The sequence below is a fragment of the Ascidiella aspersa genome, chromosome 5 (assembly GCF_963924565.1).
Source record: "Ascidiella aspersa chromosome 5, kaAscAspe10.2, whole genome shotgun sequence".
Classification (NCBI taxonomy): Eukaryota; Metazoa; Chordata; class Ascidiacea; order Phlebobranchia; family Ascidiidae; genus Ascidiella; species Ascidiella aspersa.
The window spans coordinates 4,556,775-4,574,243 of NC_139451.1; the positions used below are offsets into that span (position 1 = coordinate 4,556,775).

Genomic DNA, 17,469 nt, shown 5'->3' on the forward strand with positions numbered 1-17,469 from the left:
TATAAGGCAGGGGTCTTAAACTGGGGTCCATGGCCCCTTGGGAATACGTGAACTAGTTTTTACGGGGTCCCAATTGAAATATTAGTGTACATTTTGAAAGTAATCAATTTTTCAAAAAGAAAAGAGTTTAATTAAAGAAAAACGTTTTTGCACTTATAAAACAATTTTGCACTTTAACTTTTTTTTGTTCCCCAAAACAGCAGATTTCTGACGACTAATTGTAATGTAACGTCAATTTATGACGTCATCTCTAAAAATTATTTCCCACCCTGGTACACGCAAAGTAAAAAAAAAAATAGTAGCCTGCGGTAATAAAAATCTAAGAACCATTGCTACAAGGTTACATTATAATGTGACGACAATTTATGACGTCATTTCTAAAAATTTCTTGCCCACCCTGTTTCATGCGAAGCAAAAATTTTAGTGGTCCGCGGAAAAAAGTCGAAACAAACACTGTTATAAGAATACATCGTAATGTGACGTCAACTTATGACGTCACCTCTAAAAATTTCCGGCCTACCCTGGTCCACGCGAAGCAGAAAACAAATTTGTGGTCCGCGGTTACAAAAAAAGGTAGCATATAGCAGCAAAAAGTGTGTACTGATTGCAGCGGTTATTAACTTGATTCCATATTAACTATATCTATTCGTTTTCTTTAGTGTCAGATCTAGCAGTTGAGGCTTGTGACCTTGCGGTTGAGACGTGTGACCTTGCGCTTCTCCTCGCGGAAAACAGCGAGCCCCCCTCGTCAAGGTCACCCACCAGTCCCAAGGTCACGGTGCTCCGCTGGAGGGCGTGCTTGTGGAAAGGCAAGAGGTTTCGTTCGACTGCTTCGAGAACTGCTTCCAGGGCTTTAGTGTAGGCTGTAAATAAATGAAGGAAACTTTAAACTAGGTCTGTAACCAGGGCTGCGGAGTCGGACTCTGGACTCGAGTTAGACTACGTAAGACCAGAGTCCAAAGTGCGCATGCGCAGTACCAAACTCCAAACTGATAAGGCCGCCAATCGTAAAGGTGGAAATATTTTCCAACCATGTATTGTGGGTGGATGAATTATATGACATCCCTATATGAGTGGATTGCTGAACATCCTCCGTATTTAGTTACGTAATGGGGTGGAAAACAGGTTGTAGAGGTATAACCACTGTTATTAACCAGGTCCAGGATTTTCGCCAAAAAGGTAAACTACTGAATATTTGCCTTGCTTGTTTGAAATGTTGGCTGAATTATAGTTGAAGACGCCGAACTCTAAAATGAAGAAACGTCACTGGGTAAATATTTCGCTTTTGTGCGAAAAAAGCAAAATAAAACGTTTGTTTGGCAACAAGATGATATCGATGGGAAAACATGCTTTTAAAACTACTTGAAAATGTGCAAAGAACACAATACAAGTAGAAATATTTTAAAGAAAGGAGTCGGTCTAGGGTTGTTTCCGCGCCCCTTGATTTAACTCAGCTTCACTACTTTGGGGTCGCTTAACGTATTTTGATTTTATTTTTTTCCTTCGATGTAGGTATTTTAATATTTACACTTACGACCAATGGAATAAAAAACTACTCAAACTTGTAACAGCGCAGTAAGGAGGCGGTTTTATACAGAAAATGTTAAACCTTTATGAATTTCGTTTCTGCTTTTCGATATACAAATGTCAAAGCGAATGAAAAGCAAACGTTTCAACCCGAGTTTCACTTGAACTTTCAACAACTGCTTGCAAAAGCAGAAAAAAACGTACGGTTTTGTTTTAATTTTTTTTCTAGTAAAATACCATAAAAATCACTTTAAAAGTTTGGGAATCGCTAAGTTGAACATCTCTGTTAAACCAACAAATTGTATTAATTTTCCTAAAAAGCTTCCAAAAATGGCTCCTAGGCTGCTTTATCCTACTAATGTTTTATCAGCCTAATTCATTGCACAATTTAGACGGTTCGAAGTAAAGATAGAACGATATATCGGCCAAAATTTTGCTTCCACCGATATAACGGTATAGGTAAATGTAGGCCGATATTTTAGTACGAAAATATGATATAATTTTTCCTGTACAACAAACAACTTATCCATTTTTTAATAAAAACAATTGGGTTTTTGCATCACGCCAAGTTAATATGCAAACTAATAGTTTAATAATTAATAAAGGTATATAACCTAAAACGTTATTTAGAATTTATTTTCAATAAATTCAAATTTTGAACATTTCTTAAGTATATAAAATATCGGTTTCGGGTATGGAACAAAAATGTAAAAATCGGAAATCGGGTATCGGTCAAAAAAGTGATATCGGTCGATCTCTAGTTCGAAGTCAATTTTAAACACTATAGCCAAGTAAAGATCCAGTTTGGTCAACAATTCTTCTCGTGCAACGAAAAAAACAACATTAAAGTTAGATATAAACATTTAAATTGCTACAATACCTTCGTGGTTTCGATAGAAGAGGCAATTGTTGGCGCATGTCATGGGGTCGGTTTGCCAGAAGGTTGCAGCACACTGACACAATGGGGGAAGTTCAAGCTTGTTGAGCTCAACTCTCTCCTTCAGCTGCGATTTCATTGCGGCAATAAACCTAAACAATGATTTAAACAGGTGACAGAAAACTGGTTGATTTTAATGCTTCCCGGCAGACTTGAAATAGATAATTCTAGCTTTTTAATTCAATGAATTAAGAGCAAAATGCGGCTAATTCTAATCTATTTTTTAAATTTTTGTGTGCTCTACTTCTAGTTCTAATCTTGCTCGAAATTTACCGAAAATCCTACTCTGGACAACGGCATTTTTAGTTTTTTTAAACTATTTGGTTGGAACGACTTGTAGGTTATTTGTGCATTCTGAAGAAGCATAGGCTATAAATAAACGTACAAAAATTGCCAAACTAATATTTACTATTTCACATCCTATTACAATATAGGATTGTTTAAGAATTCGGTATTTCACATTATAATCTATTTAAAAAAAACAAAATGATCTAATTCTAATCCTAAAGTAATTCTAATGCTTGTCTGTCCAAGTCTGCTTACGAGATATTGAAATACGTGTCTTATTGAACTGAAAAAAAAAATCTGATCATAAGCAGTTTTGGCGGCGTAAGACTACCCGAATCCCGAGTCCGAAAACCGTAATTTGTAAAGGTGGGGTAATTTCCAACCATATAAAGTTGTATTACACCCATATGAGTGGATTGCTAAATATCCACCATATTTTAGTTACGTGGTAGAGACGCAACCGGACTCGGGACTCGACTCAACAAAAAAAAAAAATTGGCTAGAGTCCGACTCGAGTTACTTTTTCTGCCGAGCCGGACTCGGGTTCAATTTTTTGGCTGAAGTCGGACTCGTGTTATTTTTAACCAACTCCACAGCCCTGGTTAAAAACCGACTCCGCAGCCCTGACCAAAACCGAATCAATGTCCATCTCTGAATATTTTATTACCATTTATTTAAAAAAATCAAAGACCTTACGGCAAACTTGAAATATGTTAACAAAAAGAAAATACAAAAAAAAAATTCTTTACGTTAGTTTGTGTTTCGGATTGTCATCTTTAAGCTTGGCAACTAAACTGAATGAATTAGCAAAGGTGTAACAAAAATATTAAAGCCCATACAAAAGTAGGTGTCATTTTGAACGTTTCGAATAACTTTTATTCATTTTTAACATCTAATACTTATACTCAAAATGATACTAATACTTCTGTATGGGATTGACCGTCTTGTTAAGTTTTACTAAAGCCCCCAACCATTAAGCTCAAAAATTAGCAAAGGAAACATAATATATTACCTTTCTTGTTTTTGCTCCCTTTTTCTCTTCTCTCGCACGACCTTCTCTTTTTTCTTTTCGTCGATCTTGATTTGTTTCTGCTTCTGTTTTTCGGCGATTTTTGCGGCTTCGATTTTTTCGCGCAATTTTCTTTCAACTTCCTCACGTTCCTGTTCTTTGGCATTGCGAATTCTGGAAAGTGATTGGGTTTAGTTTAATTAGGTTTAGTGCCAACAGTTTTTTTCTCGGCCAAATGACGTGAGTATTCTCCCTGTTAAAATGCCCATTTGTAATACACATAGGTTGTTTTTTTAAATGTCCAAGTCAAGTCATTTGTCAAATAACTTAAGTCCAAGTCAAGTCATTTGTCAAATAACTTAAGTCGAAGACAAGGTTATGTGTTTTACAAACGTTACTTTCCAAATTTGACATTGATCAGCAACAATATTTTTTTCTTTTTCAAGACAAAATCTTGAACGTTTTCTTTATTCAATCTTAAAAGACTTGCATCTTCTGTTTAATTACTGTACAGTGAGCATATTTTATAAAAAAAAAGTCTTACTCGGTTTAGTTTTTTTTTTTAAAAAATTCCATGATAAAACGACGACAAGGTTGAGCATTTATACGTTTGCTCAAAAGAAATTTAAATGCTTAACCAATAGTATTTTCCAAATTTGACATTTACCTTGACAAAACAAGTCTTTATGCCAAAATACTAAATTTTAAAAGATTTATTTTTTTCTCGGCTATGCAAATTGATAGGAAAACAAGAACATATTTAAAAAAATCTTTAAAAATAAACGAAAATTGGCGTTATTGCAGCAAAATATCACCTAACCAAAAAATTATCCAGAAAAACCTGAATTGAAGACAGGAAAATAATTAATTTACTGATCAATTGTAAAATCAGGAATGTTTTCTTTGTTCAATCTTAAAAGATTTGCATTTTCTTTTCAATGAATATAATTTTAACTGTACAGTGAGCACGTTTAATACATGTTAAAATAAAAATAGAAATGATAGACGATAGACATGGCATCTAAATTTAAAAAAAAATATAAACATTATGGACTTGCATATATTCTAGTTTTAGCTATTAGAATTTATTGGAATTCTTAAGTGAAAATGTTGACAAGAAAAAAAGTTCTTCAAAAAGTCTATAGATAACTTCAAAAAATCGTAGTAGTTTTATAGTAATTAGTGGATAGTATTTAGTTGGACAGCGACTTAAAATCTTCTAACTTAGACAGTGTGTAGTGATTAAATCCAGCTTACTTAGTCTTGAACCACGGAGTCTTGCCTCTCAAAAAAAAAAAAAAAAACTCTACCGAATCCAGTATATGGGCCAAATATAGTTTTATTGTTATTTTTGTCCCAGTAAAATCAGTGCAATTTTTCCTGTGTGTTGGATACACAAGAAAAATACTTCACCTGTCTGCTCTTATTTTATGTTCTTTCATCCTCGCTTGCTCTCGAGTTCTTTCCCTCTCGGCATCTGCGAACACTCTTCTGGAAAGCCACCTTGCTCTTTCCAGCGCCTTCTTCTCATCAAGTTTGACGGCTCCCGGGTGAAGAACGGGAGGAAAATTTCGTTCAACTGAAAAAATGTTAGGTTTTTATGGGTAAAAAGAGTTAATTATGAACATCATGGGATTATTTTTTTGTTTCCAGGTCTTTCTAAACTTTTTCTGAAAAAAAAAATTGTTTTAGGGTCTTTGAAAACCTTGTGATTTCAGGTTTTTTTAAAAAAAATTGTTTTAGGGTCTCTGAAAACCTTTTTTTTGTTTTAAAAAAAAAATGATTTTTAGTCTCTAAAAAACTTTTGATTTAGGTTTTCTAAAAAAATTGTTTTGGGGTCTCTCTAAAGCAGGGGTTGGGAACCTTTTTTACTAAGGGAGCCATAAAAGTCAAATATTCTTAGTTGTATTTCCATGAGAGCCGTGTAATATTTTTATACATCTATTATAGGTTGGAAAGATAGCAATTTGAATAGGGCACTTACAGCCAGGGCTGCGGAGTCGGTTAAAAAAAAAAAAAAAAAAAAAAAAAAAAATACCCCCGAGTCCGACTCCCGAGTCCCGAGTCCGACTCCGGCCAAATGTAATATTTTGTCGAGTCCCGAGTCCAGCTCTGACTCTACAGCCTGTATTTTACCCATTTACGCAACTAAATTAAGGTGGATTTTCTGCAATCGACTCATATTGGTGTCATAATTGATCCACCCGCATTACATGATTTAAAAATATTTCACCATTTGCTATTACACTTTTACAACTTACATTTTGCCGCCTTAACAGTTTTAAAATTTGATACTACGCACGCGCACGTCGGACTCGGGACTCGGGTAGTTTTACGCGGTCTTACTCGAGTCCCGAGTCTCGAGTCCGACTCCGGCAAAACAAACCGACTCCGTCGAGTCCCGAGTCCGACTTCGACTCCGCAGCCCTGCTTACAGCACATACTTTTGAATATAACGAGATTCCATTAAACCGGAAAACGGCTCTAAAATAAAAATAGGATTTGCGCGAATCGCCGAAAATTTACTACTATATGTGTGTTAAAAAATAAAAAAAATATTTTATTTATCTGCAAGCAAGATTCTTTCATCAAGAGACATATGGCCTCACAAAAAGAGCCATAGGTTCCCGACCACTGCTCTAAAGTATTGGCGGTGGCTGTGCAAAACGAGACCTAAGGATTCGTGTGTTTTCAAAGTTGAAGCTTACTTATATTATTTTTTCGGCTTTTTATTGAAATACTTTAACCCAATGGAAAAACGAATTTCGACAGATTAAATCGTCATAAATGCATTAGGAATGTTAAATGTATCGGGGATAAAATGCACCTAGGGATGTCCGATACTTGACATTTCTTTCCAAAACCGATACACGATATTTTTGACTTGAAGAACGGGAGGAAAAAATATTTTCGTTCAACTGAAAAAAAGGAGATTATGATATAAAGAGTTGATTGTGAAGCATGATTGAAAAAAGTTTTGTTTTCTTATTGAGGCTATTATAGCCTTGCTAAAATTTCAAATTCTACCAAAAAAACAATTTTCGGAGAAAAAAAGTTTAGTTCAACTAAAAAAGCTCGTTGGTTATCGGGTGAAAATAGTTGATTGTAAAACATCATTGAAAAAACGTTTTATTTTTTATTTTTTTATTGATCTAAAAAATAAGAAAAACGTGCTCATGGGTAAAAAACATTTTTTTTTAAATTTTCGTTGTACTGAAAACATGTTAGGTACTTATGGGTAAAAAGAGTTGATTGTGAAACATAATGGAAAAAAAATGTTTACGGGTTTTCTAAACTTTTTAGTCTTTGAAAAAAAAATTGTTTTTGGGTCTCTGAAAACTTTCAAGAATTCGGCAATTCTAATCTAATTTGAGGAAAACCCAAATGCTCTAATTTTACTTTCAATGTAATTTTAAAACGCGAAAATTGGTCTAGGTGTCCATGTCTGATTAGGTGTGTTTAATTAATTTACCTCCTAGCTTCTGTTTTCCCAACACTTCAGTTCTGCTCGAAGTTGTGTCTCCATCGGGCACAGGTTTGCTCACTAAGCTTGAAGATGTGACAACGTCAAGCGCTTTCACTGGCTCACTGAAAGCACAACAAAAGTACAGCAATCTGGAAATTTTTTTAAGTAAACAAATTACTTATTTAGGCCTAACAAACTTAAACATGCATATAGACAATGTGCATTGTGTGATCAAGACCATCTGAAGTCGTACTGGCCAACATGAGTACAAAGGATACTTTTAAAGAATACAGGGAATGTTTGCATAAAGGGAACTTTAAAGCAGGGAACCGAACCGGAACTTTATGAACCGGTTTTGGGTCAATTTTTTCCGAAACGTAACCGAACCTGAACCGTTTTTTATAAGATTATAATGAGCCGAACCGGAACTGAACCGAATAATTTGAAAGTACCTGAACCTTAACCGAACCCGAAGCTGTAAACCAAAGCGGTTCGCTCCAGCATGACGTCACAACTTCTATTTTACCGAGTCAAGTTACGCGATGTTCGAAATTTTATGAAAAAAATATGAATATTGAATAAAAAAAAGATATTTCAATATTGAGTTGCTGTTTTTTTAATAAGTCACAGAACTTAGATAAAAAGACTTACAATTCAAAGATTATTCTCTACATTTGTCGACCCACATTTTGAGATTTAACGCAAATAATATTGTATCTGAACAAGAACTTTATGAACCGGTTTTGAAATAACGATGTTCGAACCGGAGCTGAACCGGAACTTTTAAATTAGTCCGAACCGAAACCGGAACTGAACCGGATTCCGAAAAAATCCTTGAACCCGAACCGAACCTGAACCGGAAAAGTCAAACGGTTCGACTCCCTGCATTAAAGCCCATATAGAAGTAACTGAAACGTACATATACAAATGGTTTATAATCTGTGATCAAGGCCCTTCTGGAGTCGTACTGGCCAACTATAACGACTCACATACATAGTACACTAGATGCCTTTATAGAATAGAGAGAATATTTGAATAAAGAGAATATTAAAGCCCAAATAGAAGTAACTGAAAGTACTAATACAAATGGTTTATAATCTGTGATCAAGGCCCTTCTGGAGTCGTACTGGCCAACGATAACGAATCACATACATAGTACACTAGATGCCTTTATAGAATAGAGAGAATATTTGAATAGAGAGAATATTTGAATAAAGAGAATATTAAAGCCCAAATAGAAGTAACTGAAAGTACTAATACAAATGGTTTATAATCTGTGATCAAGGCCTTCTGGAGCCGTACTAGCATAACGACTCACATTACATAGTACACTAGATACCTTTATAGAATAGAGAGAATATTAAAGTCCAAATAGAAGTAAGTGAAATGTACATGTACACAATTTGTGTACTGTGATCTTTTTGTAGCTATAAGTATTTAAAGAGTTTTTGACCTGCTCTGATAAAACCATACATATAGACCAGTGGTTCTCAAACTTTTTATAAAAAAATGACGCAACGGTCCTCCAGCATTTTTTTTAATTGCTCACGGTCCCTTAAAAATAGACACAAATAAACACAACATAACTCGTTGTTTTTAATGGTATCTATGGGACGGGTGCACTTGCTTCTTTGCTATCAGCTCGGCTATGTTAACAAATCACTTTATTTGAGTGGAGCAATCACGATCAGTTTTAAAACCGTTACCATACAGCCCACAGTCTGTCAGCGCAGCAAACTGTAAACACGTAATTCTCATCAGCACAATGCAACACTATGACGTCACAATGCACAATTCAACTCTAGGCGTGCAATTAAGTGAATGAAAAACTAATCAGCTTTGTTCGGAAAAGTAAGCTGTCTGAAAATTTGAATGCACAAAGAATTTATTCTCTAAGAGCGTTGTGTTGTCTTTTTGTTAGGTGCTTCGCGGTCACAGAAAATTGTCTCGCGGACCCCAGTTTGAGAACCACTGATATAGACAATGTGTATTCTGTCAAGCCCTTTTGGAGTCGTACTGGCCAACTATAACGGCACCCATTATATAGTAGGCTACAAGACGCCTTCGGAAAGGCTTACCGAGATTAGGGAGCCTGATCAGGATTGTAGTGCAATCAGGCCAGGCTAGAAAAACAACTAGCCTGTGGTGAGGTTAGCGAAGAGCTATTTTTGATTCAGTATGACAGGAAGTAGACTTGGACAACTACATAGGCGTAGCCAGGGGGGGTCTGAGGGGCCATGCCCCCCCCCCCCAAAAAAAAAGCATTTATGAGCAGTACCACAACAGTCGATCACAGGCATGCCACACCTTCAATTGTCATGCACTGTTACGTCACAAACGATCTAGTTACTATAACATTTAGGCTAAACATTAATGTACTTTTACTACTTTCAGACAGTTTTTGCTCATTGACTGTTTTTTGAGTATTGCGTTAACACTCGGTCAGTTGCTGCTCGAAACGGTTTGCTAGCATTGTTACTTGTGTTCGTTGCGGCAGTTAATTCAATGACAAAAGCTAAACAAAAAATTCCAACTTTTTCGTCCACGACTGTAGGCCTAATAATAGTAAAACATTGAAAAAATACCTTTGCCAGTTATTGTCCTTGCTGAAGTGGACAACATTAGGTATCTTAGATGAAGGATGTGCTTGGGGTAGCTGAAGATTACCTTCTACAATGACATCTTGGTCAGGTTGCGAAATATCGCACTCTTGTAATTCCATATGTTGATTTTTCTCACTATTATCTGTAATTATGTAAAGCAGTGCTGGAATTACTTAGCAGTTGAGGAACTGTTTTATTTTCGACCTAAATAACTTGACAATTATTGTTGACAAATGACTTGGCCTGAACTTAAGCCATTGTTTCAAATGATTTGGGCTAAACATAAGTGTTTTCATGTATTATTAAAAAAAAAGTAATTTGTTTATCTTAATTAATCTCGCCTTTATCTTTAATTATGTAAAGCAGTGTTGAAATAATTAAAGTTAATAACATGGCTTACTTGCACTTAAGTCACAATTTTTCGATGACTTAACTTGACTTAAGTCTTTCGAGCAAAATTACTTGACTTGACGTAAGTATTTTGGACAATTTGCTTGACATGTTGCGTTTTTGTTATTTTTGTAGTTGAGGTAATGATCAGTTGATCACTATCGGGCGAGGTTAGCAATTGTACTAGTTTAATGTCTTATTTTTTTTGAATAACTTGACTTGAAGTTGACTTGCTTAACTAATGACTCGACTGCCGACTTTATTTGACTAGTTATATTTTGCGAAAGACTTGACTTTGACTAAATTATCAATTTTATTAAAAATTGTAGAGAGAACACTTGAGTTTAATCAAAGTTATTTGCCGAAATGGCATTGGCCCAAAACACTTAAGTCAAGGTAATTGAAAACAGTGACTTAAGTACACAGCACTTTTAAAAGTCATTACAACGCTGGTTAGAAATGACTTAAGTCCAAGTGGAGTCATTGGTCCAAAAAACTTAAGTCAAATCAACCCAGGTCAGTTAAAAACGTACACTTAAGTCTAGTCATTACAACACTGGTAAGTACCTAGTACTATCCCTTCTTGCACAGATGTCAGTGCAATATGATCAGGTGCTGAAACTGCGGGGATTGTTTGAACTTCGTCAAGCAACTGACTGGCTTCTTCGTCGATTGGGGAAGGCGTGTCTTCAGGAAATAAACGGGCTGCTGATTTCTGTAAGATAAAAGGATATGTAAATGTTTGGAAACTAAGAATGTCCAATAATATTTCAGATAGAAGTCAATACATGATGAGATGTGGTAAAAAACAAAATTAGATTAAAAAAAATTAAATCAAAAGTTAAGAAGAAAATTTAGCCATAATTTTGAACACTTTAGCCAAACAATTTATTAAAAAAATTGAATTAAAAATGAATTTTAAATGTTTAAATTTTGTTTATTTAACTGTTCGAGTGCAATTATGGGGTAATTAGGCATTAAATCGGATTGTAGCACTTTTGTCACAAAATTTTTGATATCCGTATCACAATAAAACCTTAGTATCACACATCCCAATTGAAAACTTATCAAAGGTGGTCTTATACAATGCCATAACCACTGATATACCTGGTTGAAAAGTAAGGATTAATCCCCTGTGCAGTTGCCTGATAAGTAGGGCCATTTTTATTTTAACCTAAAAATTTTTTTTTTTAACTTTATTGTAAATTTTAACTTTATTTTAACCTATAAACTTCTTAGAAACAGTCCCCTAGGTGCTAAAAACAACTTTATTCTTTGATTTGTGGACATACGAGGTCCTTAAAAAATTTTAACTTTATTGACTTTTGCGGGTCCTACTGATAAGTTGCGGTTGGAGCCCTATGTCGTGTAAAATCAACGTAAAATGTGATCAGTCGTGAAAAGTCACTGCAAGGCGCATAACTTTTGCCGTGTTAACGGTATAGTACTTTATTTTGTAACACTTCTTGCTTCCAACTTCACAGAGTAGTCTAATTCAAATTCAACCTGGATTAATTTGTGTGATTTTTATTTGCGTCCCATGGATCTTTCAAAATCATCGAATCGTGCAAATTTTGCAAATAACGTTACCAGAGCCGCGCAAATTTTGGCGGAAATGTAATTTCAGACGCACAATTTCAAGCTGTAAAATCGTAAGTTTCCAAACTGTAATATGTACAGGTTGATTACAACGCCAACGTCCTGCATCTAGGCCGTTATATTGAACAACACATCTAATGAAATGTATATGTTTTATTACAACACCAACATACATCTCTTGTACATCCAGTAGCCCAAATTCCTCCAGGCAGTGGAAATTCCGGTGTCTTTTCTCTTTGTATTTCAATCTGAGGTTCAGGAGCTAGTAGATTTTTGGCCAATTTCATTCTCGCTTTGCGAGCCTGCGTCTCAATCAGCTTGGCTTGGTTGTCAAGTTCAGGTTTTGCCTGCGAGAAAAATATTGCAGGTCGTCAACATAGCAAGGAAAATATGACTTAACAAAAGCTACACTGAAAACATGCAACAGATTAACCCAAATCAGATGATCAATCCTGCAAGCGGGGCAGGCTTGAAAAACAACTAGCCTATGGTGAGGTTTGAACTCATGACCTACGCCCAGTGGCGAATCCATTGGGGATTCGGACCCCTTTTTTTATAATGACATTATCGTTTTTTTTTTTTCTTTTTCTCTCTGAAAATGTCGAGTTAGGCGGTGCCGATGCTTCTCGCTGTTTGCTGTCCGCGTTATTATAAGAGCTGTAAGACAGGGGTCGGCAGCGCCGGATAGGCCCGCCGCCTCTTTGACAAAATATACACGAGTCAATTTCAAATACTTTTTGGCCATTTAACTACGTAAGTGCGAAAACTTTTAGCGCTTCGTGCAAATGATCTTTCTACGTCCGGATTTTTTTTATTAATTATGACGTCACTACAATCGCTATGTTATGACGACATATTCTTCACTATTTTATGACGTCATTAACGTCAGACGGAAAAACGGCGAATTCCCTAAGTTGAAAATTCGGGAGCCCCCTTTTTGAATTTCTGGATACGCCCTTGCCTACACCATCCAGTTATACCGACACTGTCGCTCTACCAATTGAGCTACAAAGCCTTAGATTTAGAGAGAAGCAAGTAGGCATAAGTGTTTTAAAAAGAAACAAAAAACCTAGAAAAACAGGGTTGCCACATGAATTTATAAAAAAAAATTCACTCGTTCAAAGACTTTTTAGAAAAAAAATTGTAGGTTTTAAGGACCTGAAATTGAATCGCTGGAGATTTAAAAAAATAATTCGAAAACAAAACAGTATAAATGCCACTATTAACACAATTAAATAAAACAAACATTTAAATGACCATTTCAAATATATAATATCTTAAGCTGTACATAAACCTATTCAAAGACTTTTGAAAGAAAATTTGAAGATTAAAAAAAAAAAACTAAAATTTTAGCGATAGACTTTTCTAAAAATATAATTTGAAAACAAAACAGTATAAAAAACATGGACAACACAATCAAGAATAGCTGAAAATGTTTTTCAATGGCATTTAATAAACATATATCTTAAGCTGGACACAAAATCATTTCAAAGACATTCAAATACTTTTAAAGATTTAAAAACTTTGTGGCAACCCTGAAAAACTTGAACCATATAACTGAGAATCACTGTTCTAGGTTCTAGTTTCATAAATTAATTATTTCCTTAAATTTACTATTTCTCAAAAACAATGGCAAAGATAACAAATTTAAATTGTGAGTGCCAGTTAACTTTTTTAAGCATTTGTTTTTCATTCTCAAAACGCAGCATGACAAACGAAAATTCCAACAAAACAAACGGGATCTAGTATGAATTCCAGCCAGAAAAATTACCTACCAAACCAGTTGCTTGATCTGTACTGATGTCCAATGCGGCAATTTTTCCAGTACAATCGATGGCGATGGGGTTAACATTATAGGAACACCGGTTCTTCTTGGGTGAGCAATGCTCGGCGGCGGAGGCACTTCGGTACAGCACATCAATTTCATGTTTCATCTACAGTTTGTTAAAATATTGAAATTAGACTTTTATTGTAATGAGCTAAAAATGTTTGTTTAAAAATCGAGCATCTTACGGTGGGGACAAAAGAAAAATCGAATTAATGTTATCGTCAGCAGTAGATTTAACCTGATTTTTTGTTCTGCCTTCTTAGTAAAGCTATCATTTTGCTAAAAATTCGCGATTAAAATACAAACTATTAGATAAATATAATACCAACCATCAGCAGCATTAATATAACGCTACCAACATTGTTGCACATTACTCAAAAGTTTCATGCTGAACAAAAGGGACATTAAAACTAGCAGATCACACCATTGGCGTAACTGTAAAGAGGTGTTGTAAACGAGCCAATTTGACATGACTTAATGTCAAATGCTTCTACAACTTTTAAAACTTGGCAGGATGGAAATCCAACTCTTCCAAAATACAGAAATCGCTTTTCGGGTGAAACCTAAATTTCGGCAACAGATACCAGCTGACCTCATGGGCTAAAATATTTTAATTTGACAATTTTCCAGCATCAACGATTGCAAATGAAATCTTGTTGATTACACCAGAAGAGCGGTTTATATTTATTTATATGTTGCCTTGTAGAGCAAATTCTATTTTTTTAGGCCAAAATATGTACAACCTTAATTTATATCCAGACATTTCCGACGGTGAAATGATTTGGCTAGCAGCGTTACAGATTCCATACTTTTGAAATGTTATGACTTTAAAGAACTTTGAATGTAATTTGCATTCAGAACAAATAACCACATAGTGTTTTAAGAATTATTTTTCAAACCAGCATCCCCATAATAGTTGGCATAGCAATTTACTATGTTTTGTATTTGTTAATCATCATATTTATCTAAAGTAGGTAATACTGGTTTGCATCTTTACTTAAGGTTTCCTTTTCTGAACTTACGCTAATTTTTATTTATTGTTGTTTTGTCTGTAGGCCAACAAAGAAGATTTATTTTTCTTTGCCAAAAAAGAAATGCCGGTTAATCATGAAAATGATTTTGTTACGCAGAAAGAAAATCACTTAAGCAGAACCAAAAAATAACCTATTTTCACCTAGTAGTCAAAATTTTAACACATCATATCTTAGAAACCGAACATTCCACATTGCTCAAATATATTGCAATTTGCAATCTAATTTTTTTCTAAGATCATAAATAGTTTGAATTGTAAAGAAAATCTGAGAACATGGGTGAACAAATTGAAAAACTTTTACCTAAGAAAAGAATGACCCCTATTTTTCTATTACGAAAATTTGATGGTGGACTTTGGAAAGAAAATGGGATGAATTGCAGCCCAAAGTTATGGCTAACAGGCAGGTGTATCATTGATATACACTATGGAAAGTATGGCAAGTGCACCCGAAAGTTTTGTTTTTTGCCACCCAAACGGTATGCCGAAAAATCATTAAGACAGCCGATTTTTCCATAAGGTATATTGCTGTCACTTCATTTTTTCAGCCACAAGATCCCAGCAACATTATTTCTAAACGTGCATTGTTTTCGCTCTAATTATTAGGTTTATAATTTTTGGGGTTGATTGATAGGCTTCTTGATGCAAAATAATTTTTCATTATACCTTGAAAATCCTTAGTTTCATTATATCATGCTTATTTGATGATATATTAATGATTTTAGTATACATAGAATCGGATTACATGTCATTTTTCCAAAATTATCCGCAGCTAAAAAGTCCTTGCTTCTCACTTAAAAACTATTCGTTTTACCTTTCTTGATTGAAAGTCGACCATGTCAGATCTTTGTGCACTAGCGGCTCTTGAAACCCGTCGCTGCACGTCCTTCTGGAACTTTTTCAATCTGTCGTCTCGAACATTGTTGGCATTTGCAATGCGCATTTCTTCGACCTGGGCATTTTTCTAAAACATGAAAACACTTATTAATAATGGAAATTAATTAAAGATTTGGGAGAATAATGAAAGAGGTAGTTGTAGTTAAACTCAAATAAATATCAAAGTTCATACAGATTGGAACCTTTGGATTTTGCGTGGTGAAGACTATTTTCCAGTTTAAAATTGTGCGGCTGTGATAAAATTTGATTGAAATAAGTGCTGCTCTATAACTTTATTTCTAAAAATTGAAAAAATTAAGTATTATACCTAAAATTTAGCGCATTTGGGCAGCTTTCCTGGCTAAACGCATTTTGCGGAAATTTTATGCACGGCTATGGTCAGGGCCTTACTTTCAACCTGGTACAGAATAAGAAAGTAATTAATTGTGACTGTTTCAAATTGTTCTTTTTCAATTTAAACATTAAGAAAAGTAGGAATATTTTATTATCCGGTATCATTTTTCTTTCAATTTGACTCCGATAATAATTTTATGAGTAAAGTAGAGAATGCTAATTGGCGCTGGTCTAGAATCCTACCACAACGAAACACCATTAGGGTTAGCGTTTGGGTTAAGGTGGGTCAAGTATTATTATTAAATAAAAAATATAATAATACTTGACCCACCCACACCCAAACGCTAACCCGCATCCTAACTCAAATTTTGTGCGTTGATTTTAGAACTGTGGTAGGATTCTAGACCAGCGCCTGCTAATTAAACTAATTAATCATTTGTTATTCTCTACTTTACTCATACCCCAGTCTGAAAAGTGTTGCATATTTCGACGAGATCGGGTGCACAGCCAAAAAAAAGGGGGACAGGGTGCAACAAAGGTCAAAAATGTGCACCTCGGGTTTTTTCAAATTTCCGAATGCACTTTATGATTTTTTCGATGCATTCTGCATACATTGCAGTTCAGATTAATCTTTTTTTGGGCAGTTTAGATTTTTTTTGAATGCACTTTAAAAAGGTTGAAAAATACACAGTAGGTCATACAGTTACATAAATAGAATGTATTTATGTTTGTTTGGCTGTTGGATGAGATTAAGATAGCGTTTTGGTCTTACAGAACACCTTAAAGTTTTAAAATCGAATACTTGACGTACCGCGGCTTCATTTGAAGAAACGTTGGGTTGTACTTCAATCCATACGCCATCTGGAACTATGCATTCTGGCCTGGTGCCCATCACGTTCAAATTGACGAGCGGGAGACGCCTTGTCGATGGAAAACTCGTCATTTTAAGAACATAAACTACCTAAAATCGCAGCTGGCAATCGTAAACCGGTAATTCTAAGCCGATTAAAGTTTGTATTTTGAGATTTCCAACTCAAATCCTTTTCCGTTACGCGCCGCTGAAAACTTTAGTTTACAATCGTCACGCGCAAATGAGCACACGTGACGTCACGCCGCAATTTGTCCAATGAGATTAGACGGACACGCCTGACTGCACGCGGCGCACAGACTTTGAAATAAAAAACTTGAAATTGTTTGCGATTTTATTTAGTGGAATATAAGTGAATGTTGCGGTGTATTTGCGGCATCATGTTTACGTTTAAGACAGATCTAAGAAAAATGTAGCATAGAAGATAAAGCCGTACAGACTAGAACAAGTTTGGGCGCTGATCTAGAATCCTAGCACAACGCATATTATTTGGCCTATAGGGTGTAGGTTAGCGTTTTGGGTTAAACTTAGGATGGGTCAAGTATTATTATTAAATATTGAGTATAATAATACTTCACCCATCCACACCAAAACGCTAACTCGCACCTTAACCCGATTTCTGTGCGTTGATTTAATAATTGTGGTAGGATTCTAGAGTCTGGACCAGCGCCCAAGTTTGTTTGCAAGATATGCT

General features: G+C 35.1%; 1 protein-coding gene across 1 annotated transcript; it reads right to left on the reverse strand.

Annotated features, from left to right (window-relative positions):
* Nucleotides 1–609: 609 nt before the first annotated feature.
* On the reverse strand, nucleotides 610–16,924 carry LOC146141549 (uncharacterized). Its single transcript, XM_083390261.1, has 11 exons — nucleotides 16,719–16,924; nucleotides 15,492–15,641; nucleotides 13,595–13,753; nucleotides 11,993–12,166; nucleotides 10,788–10,935; nucleotides 9,813–9,972; nucleotides 7,234–7,349; nucleotides 5,175–5,340; nucleotides 3,765–3,935; nucleotides 2,408–2,556; nucleotides 610–863 (listed from the first exon to the last, which is right to left on the reverse strand). Exons 1-11 carry the CDS (start codon nucleotides 16,848–16,850, stop codon nucleotides 643–645), a joined length of 1,746 nt encoding a protein of 581 aa, XP_083246387.1. The 5' UTR covers nucleotides 16,851–16,924; the 3' UTR covers nucleotides 610–642.
* Between the last annotated feature and the right edge of the window lie 545 nt (nucleotides 16,925–17,469).

Excerpts from the sequence above, each read along its gene's own strand:
- LOC146141549 (XM_083390261.1), bottom strand. The coding sequence starts at position 16,850 with ATGACGAGTTTTCCATCGACAAGGCGTCTCCCGCTCGTCAATTTGAAC. Across the intron at positions 15,642-16,718 it reads TTTCTTCAAATGAAGCCGCG|AAAAATGCCCAGGTCGAAGA; the intron begins GTACGTCAAGTA and ends TTCATGTTTTAG. Across the intron at positions 2,557-3,764 it reads AGGGAGCAAAAACAAGAAAG|GTTTATTGCCGCAATGAAAT; the intron begins GTAATATATTAT and ends ATCATTGTTTAG.